This window comes from Sebastes umbrosus, chromosome 1 (assembly GCF_015220745.1).
Source record: "Sebastes umbrosus isolate fSebUmb1 chromosome 1, fSebUmb1.pri, whole genome shotgun sequence".
Lineage (NCBI taxonomy): Eukaryota > Metazoa > Chordata > Actinopteri > Perciformes > Sebastidae > Sebastes > Sebastes umbrosus.
Genome location: NC_051269.1, coordinates 28,950,196 through 28,962,477, shown reverse-complemented (window position 1 = coordinate 28,962,477; position 12,282 = coordinate 28,950,196). Strand labels below are relative to the sequence as shown.

The 12,282-nt window shown below is 41.5% G+C and overlaps 1 protein-coding gene across 6 annotated transcripts in view; it reads right to left on the bottom strand.

The window, feature by feature from the left end:
• Positions 1–305: 305 nt before the first annotated feature.
• Positions 306–12,282, bottom strand: part of LOC119491430 (RNA-binding motif, single-stranded-interacting protein 2-like) — a 33,003-nt gene continuing 21,026 nt past the window's right edge. For 5 of the 6 annotated variants that reach the window (XM_037775478.1, XM_037775487.1, XM_037775496.1 and 2 more), the window contains exons 4-14: positions 10,665–10,756; positions 7,630–7,787; positions 6,517–6,596; positions 6,278–6,387; positions 6,064–6,107; positions 5,772–5,865; positions 5,458–5,508; positions 4,269–4,379; positions 4,029–4,109; positions 1,942–2,029; positions 306–692 (exon numbers count right to left, since the gene is read on the bottom strand). In XM_037775478.1, the coding sequence (XP_037631406.1) occupies positions 1,949–2,029; positions 4,029–4,109; positions 4,269–4,379; positions 5,458–5,508; positions 5,772–5,865; positions 6,064–6,107; positions 6,278–6,387; positions 6,517–6,596; positions 7,630–7,787; positions 10,665–10,756 (902 nt within the window). In that variant the 3' untranslated portion in view covers positions 306–692; positions 1,942–1,948. The remainder of the gene's footprint in view (positions 693–1,941; positions 2,030–4,028; positions 4,110–4,268; positions 4,380–5,457; positions 5,509–5,771; positions 5,866–6,063; positions 6,108–6,277; positions 6,388–6,516; positions 6,597–7,629; positions 7,788–10,664; positions 10,757–12,282) is intronic. The other variant, XM_037775514.1, reaches the window with a different exon arrangement.

The window sequence follows — 12,282 nt, the reverse complement described above, 5'->3', positions numbered from 1 at the left end:
CAGTTACAGGAAGAAGTAGCTTTAAACGGTTCGCCTCCCCACGGTTACAATGACTCGACACATCAGACCAGCAAAAGTGTTTTTTAAGTTCTTGAATCTGTACAAATTGTTGCCCCCGCTGCTGCAAATAGAACGTCAAACAACAGACATCAGGAAATAAAAATAAAAAGTTTGCATATTTTACAAAAAAATAAAAGACACATTGTGTTTCAACTTTTCCTTGAATCACCCTGAAACGTCCAGAATGCTTTTTTTTAAAAATAAGAATTTGTTATATTACGTGCACAAAAATAATGCTCTGTGTCTTTTCCTCCTCTCTTTTTTCATAATTTTCTTTTTAAACTTCTTGTTATTTTCCTTTTTTTTTCAGTTATCAAAATAGATCAAAGCTTCTGTGAAGAAGATTCCCACCTTTGGTTGATCAACTCTTGAGGATGTGAGCAGGAAAGTCCAATGATGCAAGTGTTGTCCTTTTTTCTTTAAAAAAAAAAAAAATACAGACACACACACACAAACAAACACACGCACACACACAAACAAACACACGCACACGCACACACACACACACATGTTCCTTTTGTTATCCATGTTCAAGTCCGGGTGCTTGGTGATGGTACGAAGCACAGTTCTCTTCCAGCTGAATCCTGTCTGGTTGGATTCATCTCGTGCTCTCGGCCCCAACCTGCTGCGAGCTACAACACACACACACACAGCTCATTATTGATACGCTGAACCTGCTCAAACACCGTTCAGATGTATTTATACCACAACTGTACTGTTACTTTCTTATTCCATAAGTAGTACTTGTGTGCTTATTCGCTTTCGAGAGTTAGATTAGAAGATCCAAACCACTCTCACATCTGTCCTTTCAATGTGAAGCTGGAGCCAACAGCCAGTTAGCTTAGCTTAGCATAAAGACTGGAAACAGGGGGAAACAGCTAGCCTGGCTCTGACCAAAGGTAACTAAATCTAAGCAAGAAGGTGAATAAGCAGAATTAAAATGTCAAACTATTAATTTGAAAAGGTACAGTGTGTAGGATTTGGCATCTAGTGGTGTGGTTGCAGATTGCAACCAACATGGCGGAGCAACATGGTGGACGTGAAGAGGACCAGCTCCCTATGTAGACATGAAGGGCTCATTCTAAGCTAAAACACAACGGTTCTTAGTTTCAGGTGATTATACACTAATGAAAACATAGTTATGAATATTATATTCCATTTCTGCCAATAGATAACCCCTAAAAGTTACACACTGTTCCTTTAACACTTACAATATGTCCTTTTGAGACAATTGTGCCTTCATGTGCTATCAGGCATACACACACTCACGTTAACTTACCTTAATAGGACTTTGCAGTTTAGATACTTTAGAAACATCAGCCTACATTTGTGTAATTTGCAGGACAGAGCAGAGAAAACCTGGCTTCGTCCGAAATGTCATACTATGCACTACATGCCCAATATGTGTGCTATCGTTCAACGTACTTTTGTGTGAATAAACAGCAGCAATAAACGGGCACTGAGCAGTAATTCACATAGTCACTTCCTGAGAGCCTCCTTGCTGGTTGGAGACATGTAACCATGGTAACCTATGCCAACCTCATGTGACCAAAACGACGGTTTGCGAGAATCAAAGTCTGAATTCATTTTAAATATATATTACGCAAAGTGAAATCTTACAGTTAAACTGAAGTGTTATTGATGTTACAGAGCTGTCCGTCAACGTCCGTTATGAAGGTTGTCGTTACTACCGCATTGCATTGTAGGATATTTATGCCGCCATAGTGTCAGCGTTTTATACTGTAATATTTCACCGGAAATAGTATGCAACTCGCGTTTTACACTGAGGTTTCGGACGTATTAATAAATCTCACATACTGTTTTAGTGTACTAAATAACATGTTAGTGTGGAATTTGGGACGGAAACCTTCACTGTCCTACCTTAGCTTCACTTGGTGTGTTGGTATGAGTAGTTTGTGTGTTCCGCGGGAGTCTCCATGCCAACCTGTTGCTGTTGACCACCATTCTCCTAAAAAAAACAAAAGAGGACAGCTCGTTCAAAGAATACTCGATACTTGATTATTAATGATAATGTGTCAATTAAGTATTTATTAATTTATTATTTATTTAATTTATTAAAGATACAAAGAAGAGGACAGCCTGTATTTTCCCACTGCCCTCCCCACCGAATCAAAGACATTATAATAATGTCTTGGAGTGGATGAACCAAAGTACAACAGTCAGATTTTACAGTTAACTTGAAGCCAGTGCGTACTGCAAGACGTATTTACTAAAAGGCATGCTTGACATTTACCTGAAGCTATGGTGACCCAATTCTACCTTCACACCTGTCACTCTACTCCACCCTGTCCTCATCTACCTCCTCCCACGTGACCTCATCCATCCAATCACAGCCTGAGTTCTCCTGGCTTACTACAGCGCCTCTTTCCATTCATAAACCGGCCCTTCTGTCTCATTCACTGTGTTGCTCATCCTGCCGGCTCCCACCACGATCACTGAGCTCCACCTTCCAACAAATGAGTCAGGACTCCCTGCAGGCTGAGCCGCCCTCCTGCAGAGCGCTCAGCCAGGAACCTGCTGCAGCAGCACGGGAGTGTGTCTGAGCCAAACGTCCCCATGAAACGACTCTCATTCATGAATGACGAAGGCTCTTCTGGTTGGATAATGGAGGAGCTAATATAGAGCCATTGTTTGGACAGCACATTGATATTTCTCAAGACACAAATTTAAGTAATATATATAGATAAATTCATGAAATAATAAATTATCATTAATTATTCTAGGGCTGAAACGATTCCTCATGTCCTAAAAATCATCGATGCAAAGAATTTAATTGTTTGCATTTCAGAACATGTTTATTTAAAACCCAGAATATAATATGACACTTAAATGCCCAAAATGAGTGTAGTTTTGACAAATTATATTATTGAATACAATTCTAAGCTATAAAAATGTAGATTTTTTAAAAAAAAGAAACCAATTAGCTGTTAATTTTAAGAGACCTGTCTTATTTTCTCTTTTTTATATTTACTATTGCTCCTTAATAAAACAAAAGTGTTTTTTATCTGATTACTCCATTAATCGATGTAATAATACTCGATTACTAAAATAATCGATAGCTGCAGCCGTAAATTATTCAAAGATAAAGTGAGAAAGACAGAAATAAATTATTTACACAATTGAATTCTGCACATCAGAAAGTGCTAAAGTGCAATGTAAATATGTTAAACTTTCTATAATACAAATATTTTAAAAAATAATTTTAAAATACTGTAGTGTTATTTGAATGTTTTCTGAGACCTACGCCTGCTATTACAGAAGAGAAATAAGCAAACTGTTAATTTAGGCCGACTCTCTACCTCACTGGCTTATCATGAAATAACTGTGCCAGTAAGAATTATTTGATTAACATCAACAGTCAAATCTGAGGATTGGATGGATGGTGAGCACCCGGTCATCATCATCATCAACAACAACGTAATGTTTTTAGAAAATCCTTCATAGAGTCTGTCCCATCAAGTTTCTGCGGGGACAAACTCAGGTATGCCGTGACTCTTGCTTGTCATTTGTTTCCGTTTCATCTTTTCAAAATAGGACATGAACCAATACTGTTTTTACACCACATCTCTTTCTGGCACCTGAAAAAGACTAAATATCTGATGTAGTATTATTTTTGTGTATTTATAGAATACTACAGGAGCCATCAAAGCCACTACGCCGGCTTCTACCCGTCATAAAATACCACACACAACTTCAGGGCACATGGACACTATCCAGCTCAGTAAATCAGTCAGTTGGCAGTTTTAATGCTCAACTCCCGTACTCAACTCTGCCACTCCTTAAAACACACACAAATTAAACCTGGTGTGCTAAAAGCAGCCACTTTTTTTAAGCACACAGATGTGTCAAGTTTTAGTAAATACGTCCGTATAAAAGTTTGAATTATTAGTCATCCCCTTCATGGAAATATCAAATATAAACAGCTGAGGTTGAGGCTAGCTTCATACCTCTACTGGGACACTGGAGGGAGGCACTGGGGTGTACTGGGGGATGTAGGTCCCCTGCATAGCTGAGTTGGCCGGAATATACTGTAGGGAAGGCAGAGAGGAAAACACAAATTGCGTGTAGTATTTGACATTAATGATTCATCTCATAAAGTTCAGGACAGTTAGCTATGGGGATAATTTTCTGCCTTGTGCATCGTGTGTGTGTGTGTGTTCACGAATGTGTGTGTGATTTGTACTGACTGTGCCCGTGCTGCCCATGGACAGGTGGCTTAGCTGCTGGGCGAGAGGTCCCATCATGGACGTGGGCTGGATGGACATGGCGTGATCCATTGTTGGGGTAAGAACTGTACCCTGTTGACACATAGAGACACACACAGACACATGTCAGAGTCTAAATCACTGATGGGATGTGTTTAAAATCCATCACAAGTGAAACAAACAAATATGTTGTGAACTACAGTTAGGCTATAGGGAAAGATTAACATCTCAACATTTGGCTAGAATGTATCTCAGACCACCTCCCAAGGTGTCGAACGTGTAGAGTCGCCATTTTTTCACATCAAACTCGGTGAAATAAGAGTTTATTTTGACCAAACCAGAGTTGGTGATTGTTGGAAAGACTAACGACGATGGTTTTGGTGGGTTTTATTTTGTTTCTGTCAAGTTTGAATGAAGTGTTTTACGATGCTCCACCACCAGAACAGCTGATCTCAAAATAAACAAATACACATGGATGATGATGCAAGTGTACTCGGGTACGGAACGACTTTAGTAATGGGAAAGCTGAGCGGTGGAGGAGTGGGCTGGCCGGCAATCGTACTCAAGCACGGTACGGATCAATCGTACCTAATATGAAAACGCCCTAAAACATTAATAAGAAGTGGAAAATATTGTAAGTAAACTGAAACTAAATAAATCCTAAATCCTTTAAAAAAAAACGATACCCAAACTGGGTTTTGCCTGGGCAAAAAACGAATACAAATAAAATCAAAATGAACGTAAATTGATTTCAATTTGTATTTTTAAGCTATAATATATCACTACCGAAAAAAGGAGACAGCATGAATGTCCGTCAACCCTCGTGGCATTGATCTATTTGCTATTGCTTCACATCGGACGCTAAATTAGTGTAAGGATTAAATATTATGGCCGTTCCAACACAGTTCTCCAACCATGTATTTTGTATGTATATGTTCTGAGACATTATATCTAAAACTAAATATAAAAACTAAACCTTTCTGAAAAACTGAAACTAAAATTAAATTGAAAAGTCAAAACTAAAATAAAATAAAAAATTGAAAATTTGAAACTATTATAACCTTGGTTTACACTTCTTTGTTAATGGATAGCTATCTGATCTACCTAAGGTACATTGAGTGGCCGAGAGTAAATGAGGTATATGAGGGGAGGAGATGTTGGTGATACTCACAGTTGGCTGCATGAGGTATGACTGATGGTGCATCCAGGACGGGCTGTGTACCTACAGATCAGGAAACAGGTTGTGAAACTCATTTGTAAAGAGTTGTTGAGTTATTATGTAAGTATGTTATTAAGTTTGCAGAGAGAGGTCATGAGAACCTGAAGAAATATCATCAGTTTTGTGGGCTGTGTTCCTCCCTGAGTGTCTGTTAACTTACATAATGTGGACATAAGGAGGAGTTTGGCACAAAACAGTGCCAGAAAATGAAGTCTTGGGATTTAAACAGTCAGTATTTGAATCATAAACATGATGAAATGTCCCACCTGGTAGGATGAGACAGGAGAATGCATGTAGGGTGAGAGAGACGTCTGGGCGATCATTCGGTTTGGAGCCAGACTGTAGGGCGAGGAGTAGAAGCTGCCGAACAGATGGAGCAAAGCGAGAAGAAAACATGAAGACAGCTACACCGTGTCAACAATCTGCAGTATGTCGCCAACTACATTAACAGCATTTCTGTGTTCCTGCCATGACCAGCAGAGGGCAGCACTTTACTACAGTTTGTTATTTTCCTGGAGGGTTGGGACTGTTTTCAGTCAGTCCGTGCATACCACTCACCCATTTTGTAAGGCTGTGGGGTCATACGCAAGCGTCATTCCTCCCTGGGAAAACAATACACAGGATTCAGAAACAGTGAGGTCATGCAAACACCGGTGTGGCCTGTGCTAAAACAGTCATCTAGCACAGAGCGAGAACGATGGTCTTGCTTTAATTTCCAACAGGAAATGCAACATATGAACACAGGAAGTTCCCTTTAAGAACCGTGAGTTACCGTATCTCCGTCTCTAGCCCAGGGCCGTCCATTGTGGAGGTACTTCCCCTGGTTCTGCCTCTTCTTCTGACCTCCGTCTGCAAACTTACATAATAAGGGCTCTGTGGGCACTGTGAAAGCAACAGATCAAACAAGAGAGGGAATTCAACGGTCACAGCGGGGAACAAAAACAGCAAGCTCTGGCACCAACAACAACAATCTCAGGTTCCTATAATACCAACAACAAACATTCCACGCACCAGGCACTCCTGGTGGAGTTTTGATGAATTTGCCGTTGAAATGCTGAATGATGGCCTCGCACTTCTCCGTGGACTCCATTCTGAAAAACAGTCAAAAGTCAAATTTAATCCTGCTGGTGGAGCGCTGTTTACATTAGGATTGGACACAGACTAGGGCTGTGTATTGGCAAGAATCTGGCGATACGATACATATCACAATACAGGGGTTACGATTCAATATATTGCGATATACTGTGATACTGTAAACAACGCAATATATATACAGTATATATACTGTATATATATACTTATATATATACAGTATATATATATGTATATATATCAAAATCTAATTTTAGTAAAACTGTCATAGTACAAAGACACACCACCATATGTATTAGTAAAAAAAGTCATGTGAAATGGCTGCTATGGAGACTAACATCATTACGCATGAATATAATTGGACTCATGGATACACAAGAGTCTCAGCTTTCCAGTGATACCCAATTTATGTAATTCCAAGACTGTTTATGGACCCCAGTATGCAGAAATATTCAAATACACAATTTTGTAGAATGGATGAAAATAACACATTTATACTGCATGCAAAAAAATGCATTGCTTTTTGCCCAAAACTGTATGTGATTATTAAAAAGTGGGCATGTCTGTAAAGGGGAGACTCGTGGGTACTCATAGAACCCATTTTTATTCACATATCTTGAGGTCAGAGGTCAAGGGACCCCTTTGAAAATGGCCATGCCAGTTTTTCCTCGCCAAAATTTAGCGTAACATCGTAGCGTTATAGCGTTCTTCCCAGAATGCAAGTAGGACACGGTTGGTACCAATGGATTCCTTAGGTTTTATAGTTGCATATGTTACCACTCATTCCAGCTTTAAAACTGAGCCCTACAACCTCCCAAAAAGACAGAATAGCGACGGCGGGCCCTCGGATTTTCAAGAGGTTAATTAAAAATCAATAGTGTTTCTGAGAATCGATAAAGTATCGCAAAACATAATATCGTGATATTCTATATTTTCTTACACCCCTAACACAGACTACTTTTTAATTACAGCACTTCGCCTCAAATCATCCTACACCACCGTGGAGTAGTGTATTATGTCTTTATGTCTGACCTAGCAAATCCCACACCGCGGCTGGTCCCGTTAGCATCCCGGAGGATGCGTGTGGAGATGACCTGGCCAAAGGACTTGAGCATGCTCTCCAGCTCTTGCTCATCCATGGACACTGGCAGGTTGGAGATGTAGAGGTTGGTGGGGTCCTGCTCTTGTTGCTGTACAAACAAGGGGACATGAAAATCAGTTCACAAACAGATTACTACATGAAAAGATGTGATTCTTTCAGTTCCATTGCAATACTAATACATGTTGGTGCAGCAGTTGCATCTCACTTCCGAAACCATTGCTTTATTAGTACAAAAAAAAAAAAGGCGTAACATTTATTTAAGCATAACACTTTCAAAGGTCTCTGCAGATGCATTTGCATTTGCAAATGGAAAATTTCTCTCATCACTTTCAAAAAATCTTTTTCACACTGCAGAAATTCTTGTGTAGGCAGCAGTGTGACCTGTCTTTCCATCAACACCTGCCATCAATCTTGGCACATTAATACTTCATCATATGCGTGCACCATGTCAAGCATCATTCTGTAATGGGACCCGATACGGATAAAATGTTTTTAAGCAATTAGTAGCAATAAACTGAAACCCTGATTAAGTGGTGCATCTGTCATTGCCACGACTAATGCTGCCTGCTTTTTAAAAAATCACACACACGTATATGAATTTGTCTGCAAAGATTAAGTCACATATTTAAGAGGGATGTTGCCTATTTAAGAGCTGTGGATAGCTGCAAGTAAAAAGATTATTCAGAGACTTATTTTGTGGCATTAGCTTGAAAGTGAAACCTTATGTGACTGCGCAGAAGCAGACAGGAAGTCAGGCATGAAGTTAAGGAGTTCAGAGAGCAACAGGAGCCTGGCAACCGGGAGAGAAGAGGCTGGGCTAAAAAAAAGGGGAAGGGAAAACAGAGAGCGAAAGAAGGGGGATATAGAGCGGAGGGAGGGCGGGAGAAACGAGGAGCTTAAAAAGGCTGATATTTTGTACAGAAGGAGGGAACTGACAAGATAGGAAGTAGTGGGAGTCTCGTGTAATTTGGGTAATGAAAGAGGAGGATGACATAAAAAAAGAGCGAGAAAGGAGAAGAGGATAAATGAGCGCCTGCTGATTAACAGGCTCTTCTTTTCCATCAAAATATCTTTTATCACTATCATTTTCCATTTCGTCATCTCTTCCGAAACACTCGCTGCTATCAGATAGCTCTGCAAACCAGTTTGTCACTTGTGCATGAAAGAAAACTGTCAGATGTAACGACAAACAAGCTATCTCAAATGAAGATTTACTGCTTATATGAGTAGCCTCTGTTCTCTGAGCCACCTGGCGACGAGATTTTTCTGTGATTGACGTCATTCTGGGTGAGGCAATACAGCCATCACGTAACACGGTGGCACTCTGCAGGAGGTCATGGGCCAGATGAGACTAACAAAGGCAAAACTCCCTCCCTTTTTATCCTTTTATTTACCTCCGCTGGTACACACAATATCCCATTTCATATTCAAACAAATATTCCTCCTGTTGTGGATATGAAAATGCAGCTGGACCGAGCCCAGGCACATGTGAATGGGATTTGCTGAGACGTCATAGTGCTTTTTTTTCCTAGGTGAGCCCTGTATGTTGAGGTGTGTCTCTGTATATTTGCCTGCTTTGTGTGTGTGGAGCACCGTGCGTCTGAGTTTGAACAGGGAGGTGCTGGAAAGTAAAGGATCTATTTTTAACTCTGCCATGGTTCTCCTGCCCCGTATGCACGCTGCTCCTCCGGGCCCACGGCTTCAGAGCTGGGGTGGCCCGTTCTGGGACTAGAGCGTACTCTCGAGGACGGCGAGTGCAAGGTGTGGCTCGTTCTGTTTGTGAACAACACTCTGCAGCAGCCATGGTGAAGGTGCAAACAGGTGACACTGCACTTAAGAGTGCGATATCGAAACTAATTTTAGACTGAACGCTTGTTTTAATCTGACCTGAGGTAACCCAGTGACTCTGGAGCAGCTGTGTATATTTAGGTTTTTATAGTGGTTATCAACACCTCTGACTGAGCACATGTCGTCTGGGGGAGTCGACTCTTGGTGTCCGGTTGCACTTGTCGGGTATTGAGATACACAGGATTGTGTGGCGCTCTTACAGAGAACTTAGACTCCGGGTTTAGTTGCACTGGACTGGTTCAGGTCAGCGTGGATCTCTTACAGTTTTCCGGAGCTGGGCTGAGGGAGACCCTGGTGTTACATTGCAGTGGGTATGTTTGGGTGCAGGACATGGGGAGAGGGGTGGGAGGGCAGGGACACTGGGGTGGAGTGTATTAAGTGCTGGTGTCAGCCCCAGGCCTGGGCCCAGACGATGGACAATGCCAGCCCATTGTGCCGGTCCCATTGACAGTGGGTGTAGTGGCACCCTCCCCTGGGCTCCCTCAATGGGGAGCCTGAGAGCCAGAGGGATCAGCTTAATGGGCCGACAAGAGTTGCTTTGACTGCAGACACTTGGACAAAGGTCTCGGAACAAGCGCTACAACAGGAGCAGGTTAGCAACATACACAACCAACAGAGACGAGGGCGTGAGGGGAGAGAAGGTGGTGAGGAGGGCGATGAAGAAAGAGGAGACAAAACGAGGATGAAAGGGAAGGATTAGCGAAGCGACGAGAGCGGTGAATTAACAAAAGCTGATTGAAAGATGGGAGTCATTTTGTAACAAATCTAGTCTGCATCGAGCCAGACTTTATCCTTCTTGGCACAGGTTCAGCCAGCGAAGTATAACACACGCCTCCCTATAAACCAGAGTTTATCTTGCACCGTTGCCAACAGGACACTCGCTACCAATCAGGCCACCGCATTTAACCTTCTACATGGCAGAGAGGGCGAGTGCGTGCTTGTGGAGAAAGGGACTCACGGCGGTCAAAGTTTAGCAGGAGGCTCTCTGGAGATCAATCGATTTTTAAAAAAGGGCCAGCCAAGACTGGATCATAAGATGAACTTGATAACCTAATGGTGACTGGGGGAGGTAAAAGAAGTGGTATCTGTGTAACAGAGATGATCAAGTGTTTCTTACTTTGGCCATCTGAGCCTGGACCCCGCTGGACTTCAGAGCTGTAACAGCTTTCTGTGCTGCTGCTGGACTGTCAAAATCCACAAAGCCATATCCTGTAAAACAGACAAACACATATTAAAATCACTGTGGTGTTATTTTGTTTTGGAGTTATGTGCTTTCTCGCTGAGAGTTAGATAAGAGGATCAATACCACTGTCATATCTGTCTATTAAATATGAAGCTAACGCCAGGCAACGGTAAGCTGAAGGCTGACCCACACTAAAGGATTTTTCAAATCTTAACAGACCTCACATATAACGACCTGTTAATGACCTGCACGCGCCAGAAAATTACGTCATCACGGTTTTCGCGTGTTGCGCGAAGGCTCCGCGTTCTTGCGGCGCTTGGTCTTGCACCTCTGAATTTTTGTAACTACTCGCCGACTGCACGCGATGCGCCTTTCATTTCAACATGGATGCCTTCGAGGGAAGACTGGCCGGGCAGGTTCACCTCTACAGACATCTCTACAACTGTTCATTGAGACATGTCAGATGACATTAGATTCTTGGAAAGAAATAGGCAACACACCGGAGAAAGAAGAGGCTTTCTGCTGCAGGCTGTGTACTGTTTCTGTTTTGTCTGTTTTATATCTATATGCTGAAAAAAATATTATTAAAAAAATTATAATAACAGTAGACAAATGCAACTATGTGTACAAACGCAATATGTAAATATAGCACCACTCGTTGACTTCTTGCTTATCCACAGAATATTTTGTTTTTACGCCTCCTGGCATTTCGGAGCATATTTCAGCGAACAATGTGCGAACATGGAGGACGACGGCCAGGGAGAATTAGCTATGTTAGTCTTTGCACTACTTTTTACTGAAAATTGACGAAGAAAAAAGAAAAAAATATGGATGAAGTCATGGAGACACGTAAACACTCATGTTGTTGCTGTAAATAACAAGTTGGTCCTCCATTTCTGAGGTCTGTCTTACTACTACTTTATGCTTCTTGTTTGCATTAGCCATGGCTGCTATGACGGCGGTTGTTGTACTTAATTGGCTATCGTTCTTTCCCACGTGACTGAGTCATCGGCTGTCTTCGGGGTTCCCCACACACAACAGGATATCCGAATAAATATTGAACATGTTTAATATTTGCGAAAATCGGTGCAGCCAGGATGGACTTCCAAGCTGATCGGGGGATGTAAATAACACTCTTAATATACCTCACACCACAGGAATATCTGTCCAGAAATATGCCCCAAATAGGCTTGATTCTCATGTAGTGTGTGCCCAGAATGAGCGGGGGCAAACAGCTAGCCTGACTCTGTCCAAAGATTTGTGTACAGATTAAACAAACACATTATTACATGTTCATTTAAGAGCTTTAGAGGTGCTGGTAGGTGGATATGTTGTAACTTTTGACAGAGCTAGACTAGCTGTTTCCCCCTGTTTCCAATTTTGAAGCTAACCTAAGACAGGAGACGACGATCTTCTCCTCTAACTCATCAAGAAAGTGAAGAAGTAAGTGAATTTACCAAAATGTTGACATAGAATAGAATAAAAATATACTTTATTGTCTATTTTTTGCGTGCAAAAGACAGAAATTTGTCTTTGGTTTGCATGTGCAAAA